Source organism: Salmo trutta, chromosome 13 (genome assembly GCF_901001165.1).
Source record: "Salmo trutta chromosome 13, fSalTru1.1, whole genome shotgun sequence".
NCBI classification, from domain to species: Eukaryota; Metazoa; Chordata; class Actinopteri; order Salmoniformes; family Salmonidae; genus Salmo; species Salmo trutta.
This window is the reverse complement of record NC_042969.1, coordinates 77515562-77534800: the sequence shown is the minus strand read 5'-3', so window position 1 is coordinate 77534800 and position 19239 is coordinate 77515562. Positions and strand designations below refer to the sequence as shown.

The following is a 19239-nucleotide window of genomic DNA, read 5'->3' as shown; positions in this document are numbered from 1 at the left end:
TTGGGTTGGTAGAGATGCGACCCAGTCATTAAGCATTTTTGTTCTGTATCTATGGACGCGACCCAGTCATTTATTCTAAATGTTCCTTTGCATACTGGCTGGCAACGTTCTTATCTCTTGCTTGCTAGCTAGCCATACTATTGCAAACTTACAGTCACGTCAAAAAGTGCAGCCAGAATAACAGCAAACTAGGCACATTTGCATTTGTTTAAGTAGTTTTCTAGTGACATTTATTTGGATACATCTATAACAATGAGCTAATGAGGAGCGATTTCGCCTGGCATTCAAAATGCGCTCGCTCGTCAGGACACTGTTGTTCAGAGGAGCTAGCCAACAACACAGCTAGCTAACACAATCACTTCAAACTGAAGCTGGAAAGACTGCAAACTAGCTGACATTTCTTTGTACACATCCATAAACATAATGCCAGCTGATTCAGGATTTCAACTGGCTGAGAAATGCTGCCTCCCTGCCTGTCTGTCTCATCCCAACACATGTATTACTATGGGACAGCTGGAGACCGAATTTGAATATTGAAATAATGTTGAAAATGTCAGAGCGAGCAAGGTTTATACAAATCTCCGCTGTTTCAAACTAAATGTTAGTATAAAAGAAATGTGAAATAATGTCTAGATGCTTTTTATAGTTGAGATCAATTTTATAAATTGCTGGGCTGGGCTGATGAAACAGTGGATTGCGCATTCAGATGGAACAGAGTAAATATGCATGTTAATGTCATAGATTTAGATTTTTGGTAACTTGTGGAATGTGGTTTTAACCAATCAACATTCAGGATTAGACCCACCTGTTGTATAATTATAATTAAAGTGTACTTATACAGTAAATTAACCATCCTGAAAACCTGGCCCTCATTTTAAAGGTGCAATTTGTACAATATGTTACGAATTAGTAATTAGCGCAATATGTTACGAATTTTAAAAATCTATGATATGTTGAGAATTTTGATTTGTTGTGGCTAACGTCAGCTGGGTGGCTAGGTGGCTAACACTAGCTAGGCTAGGGGTTAAAATTAGGGTTAGGGCAGGGGTCGGCAACCCAAAATGTTGAAAGAGCCATATTGGACCAAAAAAACAAAAAACAAATCTGTATGGAGCCGCAAAAAATTACAAGCCTTATATAAGCCTTATAATGAAGGCAACACATGCTGTAAGTGTCTATATTAGCTATATTAGCCTACTATCAAAATGATAAGTAGGCTACAAATATATAATGAGCATTCATGATTAAACGTTTATTTTACCTGCAGCGCATCCTGGAGAGAATAACGCACCACGTGACTACTCTGCTGTACGATGGTGCTTTAAGTTTAACTTCCATTATAATATTAATGTATTATGTTTCGTTGCATTGATGAAATTATAGAAATACAATACAGAAATCAGATTTGATGTCATTTTAGGATTCGAAAAAACAACAACAAAATGTGCAACGTGCATAATAGGCCTCCTGTAATTTCAGACCTCCCCATGGAAATAAAATGCAGTCCTTTTCAATCCTCAATAATACGATACAATCCTCTTCTCTTTTCCCCCTTATCTGGGCAACAGACAAAGTGCAATAAAACAGTAGCCTTTTGAAAAGGTAAAGTATATCAAATTAAAATAATACAGTTTAAGTTCGATTTCTGTGCATTAACCTCTTCTCTTTAGTTTTCTGCAAATGTGCAGCAGCACCTCTTCTCTTTTGACACGCACAATACAATGCAGCCATCCTCGGACCTGAGCAACAAAACACAATAATATCCCTATGTGTCATTCCAAATATATACTGACAAAAATCAGAAATAACTTTATAAAAACAGCCACTTTGTTACTAAATATGTGCCTATGACAGGATTGTGTTCTTACCCGTTTAATGTGACTTCTGTTTTCTGACATCACTGGACAGCTTCTCAACATCGGGCATGTAAGATGTAACTTTAATCACGCAGGACTGCAAGCTCTCATCTGTGAGGCGGGTGCGGTATTTGGATTTTATGTAGTTCATGTTTGAGAATATCTGCTCGCACAGGTATGTTGATCCAAAGATGGATAATACTCCAAATGCATATTTCTTCATGTTCCTATAACTGTCAGGAAGAATGGAAATGTCTTTCCACGTTACTCTTTTTGTTATTTGACAACTTCTCATTACAAAGCAAACATGCAGGCAATCCTTCCGCATTGGCAATGAAAGCAAATGATTCGGTCCAAGAACTGTGGAATCCTCTGTTCTCCTCAGCTATCTTTCTCTTTTTCCCTTTGGGATCCATGGCCCATGACACACCCGCCGGTTTGTTTGCAACAGCCACCTGTCTTGCACTACGCCGAGCTGAAAGAAACGTGTGTCGCAGGCTATGACGTAAATCTTCGTTGACAGAAATGTTGAAATTAAATATTTATTATACACATTCTTACAGCATTGGATAATAAATTATATTAAAACAAAAAATATATTCACACCATCTTTTTCCATTTTCATATTTTTTTAAAAGCTCCAGGGAGCCACTAGGGCGGCGCTAAAGAGCCGCATACGGCTCTAGAGCCGCGGGTTGCCGACCCCCGGGTTAGGGTTATGTGGAAGGGTTAGCTAACATACTAAGCAATCGCAAAGTAGCTAAAAAGTAGTAAGTAGTTGAAAAGTTGCTAATTAGCTAAAATCTTAAAGTTGTCTGTGATGAGATTCAAACATGCAACTTTTGGATTGCTTGATGTTCATTTTATACGCCTTCCCATCCACTCCGACCAACAACACTACTTAAATTTTTACCTAAAGTAACCTATCTTATGCAACCATACCAAACATAACTTATCATACTAATTTGAGTGTCCCGGATTTACATGTAGTATGTTACGTCTTGTCTATGAGACCACTCTGGTTGTTTATTTAGCATGTGAAGAATACATTTGATTTGATTTGTATGAGGAAATACAGCACTGTATGTTCCCTCTCCTAAGAAGACCAATATTGTATTATTGCCAGGTTTTATCAATATTGATACAGTACAAATCAATATTCCAACAGGGCCAATTTCCCAGTAAGAGTAAGAGGACAATAATATGACACCTGACTTCCCCATTCAGGTACCAAAATGGTGAACTGCTGTGGATTGGTAACTGTCAAGAATGAACCAGGTACGGTTTGAAAGCAGAAATGATTGTTTACTTCCCATGTATGTGTGGATTTTCCTTCTCCCAGTCATGAGCTCTCATCAGTATCTTGTTTATCCTCTCTCCATCCATCCCTCCCTCTCTCAGTGCCTCTGAAGAGTATTGCTGTGAAGGTGAGTGTCCAGGGGCATGTGGCCACTGTGAGCTCCACTCTGCAGTATGAGAACCAGGAGGAGAGCCCTCTGGAGGCCATCTTTGTTTTCCCTCTGCCAGGAGAGGCTGCTGTCTGCAGGTTCAGTGCCAAGATAGGACAGTCTGAGGTGGTGGCTGAGGTTCAGGAGAAACAGAAGGTGAGGGGAAATGACAAGTCAACAACGAGACAAATGCAACAACGCAGATCTACAAAAGTATAATTTATAGTTGGATTCAGGTTAATTTCATGTTTATAACAATCAATAACATGTTAGTACAAATGTTACTAGTGTAGTTACATCATTGCTACACAGGTTTAAGAACAACTCGGTGTAGTCTTACTGGGCAGCTATACCCAATTGGTTAACCAAGCAGTCTATGACTTGCGGAGCTTCAAGAATCAGTATTATCCTTTTGACCGCTCTCATATCACTATTGTCTCAGGCTGATGATGCGTCCTTGTGTTCCTCTGTCCCCCTCTTAGGCGCGGGAGCAGTATGATGATTCGTTGAGCTTGGGCCAGCAGGCCTTCCTATTGGAGGAGAGTGATGAGAGCCCAGATGTGTTCAAGCTGAGTGTAGGTAGTCTGCCTCCAGGGGAGAAGGCCTCTGTCAGCCTGGACTATGTGACAGAGCTGGCTGTACAGGCTGACGATGGCCTGAGGCTCTGCCTTCCCACCGTGCTCAACCCCCGCTATCAACCCCAGGGTAAGAACATGGGCCCCTGTATGGAGAGACACAAACCAGTAATACATCATAGTGCAGTGTAAAACCTTGTGGGCAGCAGTGTGACTAGGAACCAGCAGCTGGTCCCAGAGGGTGGTGGTGGTCTTCAGTCCTGCTCTTGGAGGCCCACGGGGTGGTGCAGGCTTTAGTTCCAGTCCAATCACCCACAAATTAGCATGTTTCTGTTCATCTCTTTCCTCTCTTGCCTTCTTTCTTCTCTCTCTGTCTCTCTCCCTCCTCCTCCCTCCTTGACCCCATCTCTCTCTAAGGGTCAGGCATTGGTAGTGGTAGCAGTGCCCTGGTGTCCTCGGTGCCCACTGGTTCTGTGCCCTACAGTCTGTCCCTCAGTGCCCGAGTGTCGTCCCCTCATCCCATCTCTAGAGTAGAGTCCAACTGTCCCCTGGACCCACTCAACTACCTCAACACAGAGAAAACCCAAGCCACGGTACTGTGTGTGTGTGTGTGTGTGTGTGTGTGTGTGTGCGCATATGCATGTTTAAGTGTGTTTATTTTATATACAGTCAAATCAAATTTTATTGGTCACATACACATGGTTAGCAGCTGTTAATGCGAGTGTCGCGAAATGCTTGTGCTTCTAGTTCCAGCAGTAATTATATAACAATTAACAATTCCCCAACAACTACCTAATACACACAAATCTAAAAGGCATGAATGAGCATATGTACAGTTGAAGTCGGAAGTTTACATACACCTTAGCAAAATACATTTAAACTCAGTTTTTCACAATTCCTGACAATTAATCCTAGTAAAGATTCCCTGTCTTAGGCCAGTTAGGATCACCACTTTATTTTAAGAATGTAAAATATCAGAATAATAGTAGAGGGATTTATTTCAGCTTTTATTTCTTTCATCACATTCCCAGTGGGTCAGAAGTTTACATACACTCAATTAGTATTTGGTAGCATTGCCTTTAAATTGTTTAACTTGGGTCAAACGTTTCGGGTAGCCTTCCACCAGCTTCCCACAATAAGTTGGGTACATTTTTTTCCCATTCCTCCTGACAGAGCTGGTGTAACTGAGTCAGGTTTGTAGGCATCCTTGCTCGCACATGCTTTTTCAGTTCTGGCCACACATTTTCTATAAGATTGAGGTCAGGGCTTTGTGATGGCCACTCCAATTCCTTGACTTTGTTGTCCTTAAGCCATTTTGCCACAACTTTGGAGGTATGCTTGGGGTCATTATCCATTTGGAAGACCCATTTGTGACCAAGCTTTAACTTCCTGACTGATGTCTTGAGATGTTGCTTCAATATCCACATCATTTTCCCTCATGATGCCATCTATTTTGTGAAGTGCACCAGTCCCTCCTGCAGCAACACACCCTTACAACATGATGCTGCCACCCCCGTGCTTCACGGTTGGGATGGTGTTCTTTGGCTTCAGACCAGAGGACTTTTCTCCAAGAAGTACGATCTTTGTCCCCATGTGCAGTTGCAAACCTTAGTCTGGCTTTTTTATGGCGGTTTTGGAGCAGTGGCTTCTTCCTTGCTGAGTGAAATAATCTGTCTGTAAACAATTTTTGGAAAAATTACTTGAGTCATACACAAAGTAGATGTCCTAACCGACTTGCCAAAACTATAGTTTGTTAACAAGAAATTTGTGGAGTGGTTGAAAAATGAGTTTTAATGACTCCAACCTAAGTGTATGTAAACTTCCGACTTCAACTGTACATATAAGTATATAGATGAGTGATGGCCGAGCGGCATAGGCAAGGTGCAGCAGATGGTATAAAATACAGAATATACATTTGATAGGAGTAATGTAAGATATGTACCAGTCCCAATCTACTTTGGAAACACCTACTCATTCCAGCGTTTTTCTTTTTACTATTTTCTACTTTGTAGAATAATAATGAAGACATCAAAACTATGAAATAACACATGGAATCATGTAGTAACCAAAAAAAAGTGAAACAAATCAAAATATATTTGAGATTCTTCAAAGTAGCCACCCTTTGCCTTGATGACAGCTTTGCACACTCTTGGCATTCTCTCAACCAGCTTCATCAGGTAGTCGCCTGGAATGCATTTCAATTATCAAATGTGCGTTGTTAAAAGTTCATTTGTGGAATTTCCTTCCTGTGTTTGAGCCAATCAGTTGTGTTGTGACAAGGTAGGGCCGGTATACAGAAGAAATCCATATTTGGTAAAAGACCAAGTCCATATTATGTCAAGAACAGCTCAAAAAAGCAAAGAGAAACAATAGTCCATTACTTTAAGACATGAAGGTCCGTCAATCTGGAACATTTCAAGAACTTTGAAAGTTTCTTCAAGTGCAGTCGCAAAAACCATCAAGCGCTATGATGAAACTGGCTCTCATGAGGACCGCCACAGGAAAGGAAGATCCAGACCCAGAATAAATGCTTCAGAGTTCAAGTAACAGACACATCTCAACATCAACTGTTCAGAGGAGACTGTGTGAATCAGGCCTTCATGGTCAAATTGCTGCAAATAAACCACTACTAAGGACACCAACAAGAAGAGACTTGCTTGGGCCAAGAAACACGAGCAATGGACATTAGACCGGTGGAAATCTGTCCTTTGTCCTGATGAGTCCAAATTTAAAATTTTTGGTTCCAACCACCGTGTCTTTGAGACGCAGAGTAGGTGAACAGATGATCTCTGCATTTGTGGTTCCCACTGTGAAGCATGGAGGAGGTGTGATGGTGTGGGGGTGCTTTGCTGGTGACACTGTCGGTGATTTATTTAGAGTTCAAGGCACAATTAACCAGCATGTCTACCACAGCATTCTGCAGCAATACGCCATCACATCTGGTTTGCACTTAGTGGAACTATTATTTGTTTATCAAAAGGACAATGACCCATCACACCTCCAGGCTGTGTAAGGGCAATTTGACCAAGGAGAGTGATTGAGTGGTGCATCAGCATCTGTGGCATCTGTGGGATCTCCTTCAAGACTGTTGGAAAAGCATTCCAGGTGAAGCTGGTTGAGAGAATGCCAAGAGTGTGCAAAGCTGTCATTAAGGCAAAGGGTGGCAACTTTGAAGAATGTATAATATATTTTGCTTTGTTTAACACTTTTTGGGGGTTAATACATGATTCCATATGTGTTATTTCATAGTTTTGATGTCTTCACTATTATTCTACAATGTAAAAATTAAGAAAAACCCCTTGAGTAGGTGTGTCAACTTTTGACTGGTACTGTACGTACGTATGAATGTCTGGGTGTACAGTATGTATGTCTGTGTGCGTGCACTCCCACTAGCACCATGAACCATCAGAATCCTTCATAGTTGTTACATTCCCTCTCTGACTGCTCTGTCTTCATGTGAATGTTGTTCTAACTGCAGGTCAGTCTGGCTGCAGGTCATCAGTTTGACCGGGACGTTGAGTTGTTGTTGTATTACCAAGACACCCATCAGCCTACTGCTATAGTAGAGGCAGCACAGACTTCTGCCAAGCCAGGTGAGGGGGGGGGGGGGGGGTGTACTCTGTTGTAGATGTGTGGATATGACATCAATGAGTAGTCTACTACCTTAATTCATCTTTACATAGAGGAACATGGTGAGACAGTAGATGTAGTGTAGAGATGGAGTAAGAGGAGAAAGGCTGTTGGACACTTCTGTTTCTCTCTGTCTCTCTTTATTGCTCCCAGGCTCTCTGATGGGCGACCCAGTGGTCATGCTGAGCCTGTACCCAAAGTTCCCCAAGGATGTGATGTCATCGATGACCTCACTCGGGGAATTCCTTTTTGTTGTGGATCGCTCTGGCAGCATGTCATGCTCCATGCACAATGGGTCTGGGGCTCAGGACCGCATTGGCAGTGCCAGGGTATATATAGACACACACACACACAACCCTGCACTAGTAAATGAACATCTCAATCTGCACAGGATTCACCAAGAGATGGTTTAGAGTGAAATCCAGTACACAGTGGTTACGCTGTAGTCTTCTGGTCTTTATGATTGTCTTATATGGTTTATTGAAGCGTAAAGGCACTTGTTGAATTTCTGTCTTGCAGGATACTCTGCTGCTCTTGCTGAAAAGCCTGCCAATGGGCTGCTACTTCAACATCATCGGTTTTGGGTCCAGATATGAGTCCTTCTTTCCGTGAGTGTTCTCTACTTTCAACCCCTGTCTCAATCAGTTCAAGTCAGTGTCTGAGGACTTCCGTTTTTTACAAACACATTTAGCTCTGGCATTCTAGGGTTTTATCATGTATGTTGTACCTGATAGTCACAATCCAAAGGTAAACATTAACTGTCAAACACTGTCACTGATTATATATTTTATTTTACCTTTATTTAACTAGGCAAGTCAGTTAAGAAAAAAATATTATTTTCAATAACTGCCTAGGAACAGTGGGTTAACTTCCTTGTTCAGGGGCAGAATGATGATCTAATCATTTGCAGCAGGTAGGGGGTAGAGCCCTCACGGTGACTGTATTACCGCCACACCACCTGTCACGATTCATGAAGGCAGTCAAATTCTACGTGACCGTTTAGTCACGGTAGTGAGGCTTCTCCAAGCTCTGATGGTCATTAGTACCTACAAAACCTGCTAACTGCCTGGGACTCAGCACTCTATTGTCCCTCTAATCACTCTGACATCAATGCAAATGTCATCAAACACTTCATGAGAGCCCGTGAGCTCATGTTGTTCAACATTTCTGTAGGCTATGCAATTGCATGAGAAAACAGAGTTTTGATGGCCTCTATAAGCTAGGCCTACTATATTTATTCATCAATTTTCCTAATATTAAGCACATTGCTTTGCAACAGGAGTATAGCCTACCTGGCTGTCATGAAAATGAACCATGGCAAAAGTGTCTTCCATTCGCTATTTATGTGCATAGTCCTCCATTTGCTATTGAAGTGCTATTTTCTCATGTCCCTGTTCTGAGACAGGTGCATGATAATGGTCCATTCTAAGTCAAAATAAATATCACTCATTTATTAAATGTAAAGACAACATTCAATTAAGAACAGTCTAATGGGTGACAACATTAGGCTATCACTTGTGATTTATTTATTTTTTCATTTCACCTTTATTTAACCAGGTAGGCCAGTTGAGAACAAGTTCTCATTTACAACTGCGACCTGGCCAAGATAAAGCAAAGCAGTGCGACAAAAATTACAACGCAGAGTTACAAATGGGATAAACAAACGTACAGTCATTAACACAATATAAAAATCTGTATACAGTGTGTGCAAATGAAGTAAGGAGGTAAGGCAATAAATAGGCCATAGTGGCGAAGTAATTACAATTTAGCATTAACACTGGAGTGATAGATGTGCAGATGATGATGTGCAAGTAGATTGATGTATTATCAGTGGTGATTTTAGCATGTAAATCTTGATGGGGCAAACAACAACAACAGAAAATGTTGATTCATGCCAGCAAAGCCACAACACATTCATTGAACTATAACAGTGACAAATGGTGCCCACAAGCTTTTAGGGCCTACATAAAGCTGTCCCAACAGCAGAGCTTTCTTTTCAGCACCATGGAGTGAATCCTTACCACCGCTACACCTGGCTATCAGCGGAGCCTTGTCTGGCAGCGAAACAGTTAATTCAGCCTCATTACTGCCTTTTAAAAAAACATAACTGATATGGCTGACTTGCTTAAACAAATGTGGTTTATACTAATAATTGAGATGCACAAACTATGGCATAAGGGAATGACGAGCGGATAAGAGGCAATCCAAGCTAGGTCGGACGTAGTCAATTTAACTATTTGTTCAGCGCTTTTGGCAACAGAATTCAGAACATGGGCAGTTCTTACAGTATTCTCCCTGTACACCAAGTCAGAACCGCAGGTTAAATAAAGGGGGCTTATAAGCAGACAATGAAAGCTCTTACAATATTCAATGACTACATTTCTTGAAAACAGGCTATAGGCTTCATGAGGGGAGGACAGGGGCCAAATTATTAGGGTGAGGCACATGGGCTACTAACTGCTTACTACTCAACATACACTTAGTATTCCTTTCTTGGCTACAGTATACATATGTCCCTGGCATATTACATAATTTATGTAGCAGCATACAAGACATTTTGGACTCACCTTTTGGACTCACCTTACTGTGCTGTGCTCACTTGAACAGGAATGTGGCGCGGTGGTCCTTCTTGTGGTGTCACGGCTGTCTGAATAGTCGGACCAAAATGCAGCGTGTTCGTAGTTCCACATATTTATTTATTCCGTGAAACTAAATACTTGAAACAACAACAATCTGTGACGCAGAGAGGAAAACACTACTCAAAAGATAATAACCCACAAAACCAGAAGAGAAAAACCCCTATTTAAATATGATCTCTAATCAGAGGCAACGAGGGTCAGCTGCCTCCAATTAGAGATCAACCCAAACAATCCCAACGTACAAATAGAAAAACTAGAACTTAAACAGAAATAGAAAACATAGAACAACCACCCAAAACACCCCCGTCACGCCCTGACCACTCTACTATAGAAAATAACAACTTACTATGGTCACGACGTGACATGTGGGCTCTAGAAAGAGGCAGAGTTCCTGACTTGGAATAACCGTTCAGTTATTTTCCCAGTCGGAGATAGTTTTTCCCCCAGAGTTCCCAGTTGTCTTGAACATGGCAGAAGTCATGCTGGATTGACCGCATGGCCAATGTATAAAAATGTTACCAATTGGATATCGCAAAATTGGGGAGAAAAGGGGATATTTAATTTAAGGATAAACATTCACACGCAATGCCATGGGCCAGAAGTTACGATCTTGTCTCATTGCTGCAACTCCCCTATGGACTCGGCGAAGGTCGAGAGCCTCACTGATTCTTGACACACTGCTCGCTTAACCCGGAAGCCAGCTGCACCAATGTGTCAGAGGAAACACTGTTGAACTGACGACCGCAGTCAGCTTGCAGGCGACCGGCACAAGGAGTTGCTAGAGCACAATGAGGCAAGGAAAACCCGGCTGGCCAAACCTTCCCCTAATCCGGACGATACTGGGCCAATTGTTCGACCCGTCCCATGGGTCTCCTGGTCACGGCCGGCTGTGACACAGCCTGGGGTCGAACCTGAGGCTGCAGTCGCGCCTCAGCCCTCATTGTTGAATTTGCGATTTCCAACTTGTTGTGTAATGTTTGTCCGATGTGCACCGATATGTTTAATCTATAATTTCTCAGATGACAAGTGTCGTGATGTTGCTATCAGTAATATGATGACATGCTAGTTATTGAATAATTAACTGTAATTATTACGTGATTTAAATGAATCATGTAACAATTACCTCATTAGTAACCTGGGGCACCACAGGAAAAGTTTGTTTAACGAGTTGCCGTTTCCCAAATTAACTCAAGAAAATCAGAATCTCGATATCATAGCATTTCCTCATATCAGTCTCATTCTGAACATTCCATAATCCGTTAAATCTGCACGAACACTAGTCTACATGATGACTCAGCAATACAGAAATTGGCTTAATTATTTATTTACTAACTAAATAACACAGAATTAACAAACACACAGGAAAGATTATACATTGATTACCAACTAAATGTAATACAAAGTCCCTCGTGGACTAACCGATATGACGGCTTGTTACACAATGAAAAGGGGTGTGGAAAGAAAGAGCGGCAGAAGGAGAGAAAGGAATTCAACTATCGTACATGCAGTTGAATATTACGCTCATCGTAAATATGGATATTTAGCACCCTAACAACCGCTCATTCGGATTTAGAAATGCAATGTACATATTTACGCTTGTATGTCTTTGTCGTCTCTCTCTGTTTGAAATTGCCCGATCTGTCTGTGGAGAGTAGTTCATCAGAAAGTCTCTGGATGTGTAAGTCTCTTGTTGTCCACCAGAGGTCACCATGTCCGCAGTAGCAGTCTTCTTCTTTGTTCTGGAAGTGTCTGTTAAAATGGATATATCAGAGTACCACACGGTGGTGGGAGGGAAATGTTCTTCCCTTCTCATCCTTGTGAGACTGGATCCTTCAAAAGGTACACACGTAGTGGTCCTCGGTCGAGTTTACTAGACTAAAGTACTTAAACAGCTGCAGACTGAATGTGCCGATGTAGTCTTTATCTTCTTAACTCAAAGTGAGTCTTACCATTTTCTGGTCTGGTAGAGTCTAACCATTTCTGACGTCCGGCTCAACACCGTCCGTATACTGGTCTCAATGTTTGATTATTCAGGGTACAGTTAGAACCATTTTACACGCCACTAGCAACCTGACAATGTACTGGTCTCTAGAGATTTTGTTCTTCTCTGTTAACCTCTTTGGCCAACATCCTGTGAAATTGCAGAGCGCCAAATTCAAAATACAGAAATACACATAATAAACATTCATAAAATATACAAGTGTTATACATCGGCTTAAATATTAACTTCTTGTTAATCCAGCCGCTGTGTCAGATTTCAAAAAGGCTTTACGGCGAAGGCATACCATGCGATTATGTCACGTCCTGGCCAGTATAGGGTTAATTAGTATTGTAGTTTGGTCAGGACGTGACAGAGGGTATTTGTTTTATGTGGTTCGGGGTGGTGTGTTTTTGTTAAAGGGCATTTGGTTTGAGTATTCCGGGGTTTTTGGGTACAGTTGGGTGTTCTGGTATTCTATGTCTAGTCTAGTATGTCTGTTTCTATGTCTGGTTAATTGGGGTTGGGACTCTCAGTTGAAGGCAGGTGTTGTCTATCTGCCTTTGATTGAGAGTCCCATATATGAGGGTGTGTTTGTGTTTGATGTTGTGGGTGATTGTTCTGTGTTCAGCCCTAGGCTTTGCCAGACTGTTTGTTGTTCGGTCGTTTGTTAGTTCTAGTGGTTTTGTTATTTTGTATTCAGTTGTTTTTTTTTAAATAAATAATCATTTAAGATGAGCATACACGTACCTGCTGCATTTTGGTCCTCATTCACCGACGACAACCGTGACAGATTATCTGAGGACAGCGCCCCGCATAAAAAAGCATACAAACATTTAAGCCAAGTAGAGGAGTAAGAAAAGTCAGAAATGGCGATAAAATTAATCACTTACCTTTGATGATCTTCATATGGTTGCACTCACAAGGCTCCCAGTTACACAATAAATGTTTGTTTTGTTCGATAAAGTCCCTCTATGTCCCAAAAACTCAGTTTTGTTGGCGCGTTTTGTTCAGTAATCCACTAGCTCCAGGGCGGTCACAACAGGCAGACGAATACATCCAAATAGTACTAGTAAAGTTCGTCGAAACATGTCAAACAATGTTTATAATTAATCCTCAGGTTGTTTGTCTTTATAATCAATAATATTTCAACCGGACAATACCTTTTCAATAGAAAGGGAAAAGAACAAACGGCGCGCTCACAGTCAAAAGACTGTTGACATCTAGTGGAAGCCATAGGAACTGCAATCTGGTTCCTCACCCATTGGATTCTCTATAGGCATTGAGTTGAAAAACAGCCACATGAAAATAATTCCACTTCCTGGATGGATTTTTCTCCGATTTTTGCCTGCCATATCAGTTCTGTAATACTCACAGACATTATTTTAACAGTTTTGGAAACTTTAGCGTTTTCTATCCAATACTACCAATTATATGCATATCCTAGCTTCTGGGCCTGAGTAACAGGCAGTTTACATTGGGCACCTCCTTCATCCAAGCCTCACCAATATTGCCCCCTACCCTAGAGAGGTTAAATGTTTCAGAGTTTCTAACCATCTCATACCGTTCAGCTCTTGCTGTCGATCACGCTGGTCTAGTAATTCTTTAGGGGAAAAAGGGGTGTTCCCTCCTTTTGGCATAATGTTTGTGCTCACGTGGGCGTGGTTACTGACTTGGCAAAAGTCTCTATGAAAAACTGTTCTCATTTAGAAGGCTAAAATCACATTTCATCTTCTCACAAATAGTTTCATATTTAATCATATACGTTTTACAACATTTAGATGTAAACCTGTACCCTTGAATGTGTACATTTTCAGAGATACATCTTTTAGTTATACCGTCCTTAACGATATCACATAACTGATTTGATATGATTATTGTTTAAGTCCCACCGACCATTTCAAACATTATTTACATTAGAAATATTGTTTCAATGACCACACTTTGGATGTTACTGTACTGCAAAATCAAAGGGATTTTTAATTTCCATTTCTTCATAGTGGAAGAGAGAGTTCCTGCAAGGTATTTACAACCATCATAAAACTGACCAACTCCCCCAGAAGGGGGGGTCTTGTCTTGAAACCTTTGGTTAGTCGGCACCTTTGATCTCCATCCAGGAGGGCAAGTCATGACACAAGGATTGAAAAGGATTTGCCAGTAGATTGCCGTCTTGATTCATAATGATCAATGACTGCTTGTCTAGCTAAGATTTTAAGTATCAAAGTCCATTCAGAGCTATGTAATTTGACATAATTTTGTCTGTGGCCAATGACCTAATGTAAGTCTATGGCAGCACCCAAGGGGCTTGAATTTTCGAGCTGTACCCGTAGACACTACGTCACCCGTTGTGGTGACGTAGTGTCCCCATGAGTGAACACGGAGCCAATCCCAGAACAACTAGAGAACATTACCAACCCCTATACTCCGTATTTTCCGCTTGCTGCCCCACCACCACAGAAAGCACTGAGCTAGGCTGAAGCACCTGTATTTTGGAGCTGCCTTACTCTTTAAGCTAAACAGGTGGGGCTCAAAACCCTGCCCTAAATGACTCGTCGCCGCTGTGTACTAACACTAATGCCCAGCTTGTGCATCAAGGCCAGAAACCTCGCGTTCTTTTTTTTGTTGCAACTTTCAAATCATAGTCGCACACCTCATGTATCCTAGCCCATAGTCCTATATGTTTTGATGAGGTTTGTATTAGAGGTCGACCGATTCTGATTTTTCAACACCGATACCGATTATTGGAGGACCAAAAAAAGCCGATACCAATTAATTAAAATATTTATATATATATATATATTTCTTTTATATATTTTTTTATATTTGTAAATCAGTTTCGTCTCAAATAAATAATGAAACATATTCAATTTGGTTTAAATAATGCAAAAACAAAGTGTTGGAGAAGAAAGTAAATGTGCAATATGTGCCAGGTAAAAAAGCTAACGTTTAAGTTCCTTGCTCAGAACATATGAAAGCTGGTGGTTCCTTTTAACATGAGTCTTCAATATTCCCAGGTAAGAAGTTTTAGGTTGTAGTTATTATAGGACTATTTTTCTCTATACCATTTGTATTTCATATACCTTTGACTATTGGATGTTCTAATAGGCACTTTAGTAATAGTTGATAGGCTTGAAGTCATAAACAGCGCAATGCTTGAAGCACAGCGAAGAGCTGCTGGCAAATGCAGGAAAGTGCTGTTTGAATGAATGCTTACGAGCCTGCAGCTGCCTACCACCGCTCAGACTGCTCTATCAAATCATAGACTTAATTATAATATAATAACGCACAGAAATACGAGCCTTAGGTCATTAGTTTCCGGATTTGATCATATTATCATTTAGAAAACAAAACGTTTATTCTTTCAGTCAAATACGGAACCGTTCCGTATTTTATCTAATGGGTAGCATCCTTAAGTCTAAATATTGCTGTTACATTGCACAACCTTCAATGTTAAGTCATAATTATGTACAATTCTGGCAAATTAATTACGGTCTTTGTTAGGAAGAAATGGTCTTCACACAGTTTGCAACGAGCCAGGCGACACACACTGTTGCATATACCCTGACTCTGCTTGTACAGAACGCAAGAGAAGTGACACAATTTCCCTAGTTAATAGAAATTCGTTAGCAGGCAATATTAACTAAATGCAGGTTTAAAATATATACTTGTGTATTGATTTTAAGAAAGGCATTGATGTTTATGGTTAGGTACACATTGGTGCAACGACAGTGTTTTTTTTCGCGAATGCGCTTGTTAAATCATCACCCGTTTGGTGAAGTAGGCTGTGATTCAATGATAAATTAACAGGCACCGCATCGATTATATGCAACGCAGGACACGCTAGATGAACTAGTAATATCATCAACCATGTGTAGTTAACTAGTGATTATGTTAAGATTGTTTTTTTATAAGTTTAATGCTAGCTAGCAACTTACCTTGGCTCCTTGCTGCACTCACGTCACAGATAGTCAGCCTGCCACACAGTCTCCTCGTGGAGTGTAATGTAATCGTCCATAATCGGTGTCCAAAAATGCCGATTACCAATTTGTTATGAAAACTTGAAATCGGCCCTAATTAATCGGCCATTCCGATTAATCTGTCGACCTCTAGTTTGTGTCACAACTAAAGTGGCCAAATAACTTCTTAAAATGAAGTGCATTAATCTGCTTTATAACTGGTTTAGAGCCTAACTGGCGTACATAAGCTGCACGTGAGTTTCAAGTTTGGGGAAGATACATTTCACCGTAAAAATGCACCTTTATAATAAAGCATTACATGCATATTTGCGTCAGTTTTGAGAACAGCGTTTTCCCGCCAGTTGATTGCATTTTGGAACATTCGCGCTTATAGCCTATTGCTGTGTGCGCATTGCTGCGCTTAGAATGGCAAAAAATTGTCTAATTTATTAACGTTTAAGCTAAACGATCCGCCTCATGGCTTTTAAACATTTTTTTTTGGTGCGAGTGGTTGTATTAATTTGGGATCTATCGCATCCCACAACTGTCCCAGTATGTTTGGAATATTTATTTATTGCACAGAAGGACAAGTTGACCAATTTATAATAGGTAAACATTTGTACTATTGGAGATAGTAGATTGACATAGGCTAGTGTTTGCTGTTCGTTAGGCCTACTCAACTTGTTGGCTGACGAAAAGTAAATGTGGACAGTTCTAACATCTTCAATATGCACTTCGGAATTCGATAAGAGGGACGCATGCAGTTGTCTGTCTTCATTCACTTGTAGCCTACTTCTTATCTGAAATGCCTGTGAGAAGGAACCGATCATGTGATGGGCATTGGCTACATCTGAGAGAGCCATGTGAGTGAGTTGCTTCTGAGCACCGCAGCCGGGAGAAGGGAATTATAATTAGCTTATTATATTCAGCACAATGGCGACTTTGGCCGCAAAAGGCATGGATTTTTTTAGGGGTCATTACGGCACATAAAGGGGATGCCGGAGGGAAATTCGAAGCCTGGTGAGAATATTATCAAGTGTTTGTCAAATTGTGAATGAGAGACTAATGAAGTGTGTGCAGCTTGCGACTTTTTTTCAAATCATCATTAGAGTCCCTTTATGCAGCCTTAGAATGTATTAAACCTCAAAACATATAGCCCAATGTTTGTATCACAACTAAAGTTGCATAAATATCTCGAAATTAAGCATATAGGAGGACCAGTTTCTTTGTTAACCGCTCAACACAGAATAGCCACATGTGCGCACTTCTTTTGAAATCGTTTGGAGAAAATATCCTTTCTATTTTATTAAGATATGTTCAATTGTATTCTTCATACTATAAAATAATAAAACGTAATGCCACGGAATTTCAAGCACCTTGTCTGCTAAATGAACTAGTGTAACCCACAGCCATATGGCATAGCCTCAGAGTGCAATTCTGTTCTTCTGAAATAGACTACATTTTCTTCATATTGTGTTTCTTTAGACCTGTCAAAAATAAGTAATGGATATACAGTGAGGGGAAAAAAGTATTTGATCCCCTGCTGATTTTGTACGTTTTCCCACTGACAAGGAAATGATCAGTCTATAATTTTAATGGTAGGTTTATTTGAACAGTGAGAGACAGAATAACAACAAAACAATCCAGAAAAACGCATGTTATAAAATGATTTGCATGTTAATGAGGGAAATAAGTATTTGACCCCCTCTCAATCAGAAAGATTTCTGGCTCCCAGGTGTCTTTTTATACAGGTAACGAGCTGAGACTAGGAGCACACTCTTAAAGGGAGTGCTCCTAATCTCAGCTTGTTACCTGTATAAAAGACACCTGTCCACAGAAGCAATCAATCAATCAGATTCCAAACTCTCCACCATGGCCAAGACCAAAGAGCTCTCCAAGGATGTCAGGGACAAGATTGTAGACCTACACAAGGCTGGAATGGGCTACAAGACCATCGCCAAGCAGCTGATGGTGTAGACTATATTAAATTGATTTATTATACTTTTTAAAATGTAGATGTTCCAAAGGTCTGCATCAGTGGCTTGTTTAGGCTATGCTTGGAAGCCAGGAGATGCTACACATGCTTATACGAATAGTGGTCAATTACCATGAGACCGGCAGTTATTTGGTGACAATTACTTGGCTGACAAAATTTCATGATATGTTGTGGTGATGACCCTTTGACCTTCTGTGTGTGTGCCTATCTGGACATCAGTACGAGTGTGGAGTACAGCCAAAAGACTATGGATGAGGCTCTGCAGAAGGTGAAGGCAATGATGGCTGACCTGGGAGGTACAGAGATCCTCCAGACTTTAAAACATATCTACAGCCAGCCCTGCCTCCCTGACCAGCCCAGACAGGTAACTTACACACCTTACATAAACAAACACCCCATAGATACATGTGTCTGCACTTTCTGTAACGATGGTTCCATTGAGAAGCTCATACATTACTTTACTGTGGGTTATACAGTGACAGTAGGGATGATCTTTACTGTGGGTTATACAGTGACAGTAGGGATGATCTTTACTGTGGGTTATACAGTGACAGTAGGGATGATCTTTACTGTGGGTTATACAGTGACAGTAGGGATGATCTTTACTGTGGGTTATACAGTGACAGTAGGGATGATCTTTACTGTGGGTTATACAGTGACAGTAGGGATGATCTTTACTGTGGGTTATACAGTGACAGTAGGGATGATCTTTACTGTGGGTTATACAGTGACATTAGGGATGATCTTTACTGTGGGTTATACAGTGACAGTAGGGATGATCTTTACTGTGGGTTATACTGTGACAGTTGGGATGATCTTTACTCTGGGTTATACAGTGACAGTAGGGATGATCTTTACTGTGGGTTATACACTGATATTAGGGATGATCTTTTTCATCATCTGTCCAGCTACAATGAAAATAATATATACTGAACAAAAATATAAATGCAATATATAACAATTTCAAAGGTTTACAGTTCACAGTGGTGTGAAGTACTTAAGTAAAAATACTTTCAAGTACTACTTAATTAGTTTTTTGGGGTAACTTTACTTTACTTTTTATATTTTTGACTACTTTTACTTCAATATATTCCTAACACATATTGTAATTTCTACTCCATACATGCTCCCTGACAACCCAAAGTACTCATTACATGTTGA

The 19239-nt window shown here is 40.6% G+C and overlaps 2 protein-coding genes and 1 long non-coding RNA gene across 3 annotated transcripts in view; 2 read left to right on the top strand and 1 right to left on the bottom strand.

The window, feature by feature from the left end:
- Nucleotides 1-19239, top strand: part of LOC115206556 (von Willebrand factor A domain-containing protein 5A) — a 90544-nt gene that overhangs the window by 1443 nt on the left and 69862 nt on the right. The window lies entirely within an intron of this gene.
- Nucleotides 1550-2102, bottom strand: LOC115206559 (uncharacterized). The gene is made up of 2 exons (XR_003880817.1): nt 1869-2102; nt 1550-1739 (listed from the first exon to the last, which is right to left on the bottom strand). It is a non-coding gene; the product is annotated as an uncharacterized LOC115206559 (long non-coding RNA).
- Nucleotides 3092-19239, top strand: part of LOC115206847 (von Willebrand factor A domain-containing protein 5A-like) — a 30690-nt gene continuing 14542 nt past the window's right edge. The window contains exons 1-8 of the mRNA XM_029774025.1: nt 3092-3134; nt 3258-3460; nt 3787-4009; nt 4297-4472; nt 7358-7472; nt 7663-7838; nt 8029-8117; nt 18298-18442. Coding sequence (XP_029629885.1) covers nt 3092-3134; nt 3258-3460; nt 3787-4009; nt 4297-4472; nt 7358-7472; nt 7663-7838; nt 8029-8117; nt 18298-18442 — 1170 coding nt within the window. The remainder of the gene's footprint in view (nt 3135-3257; nt 3461-3786; nt 4010-4296; nt 4473-7357; nt 7473-7662; nt 7839-8028; nt 8118-18297; nt 18443-19239) is intronic.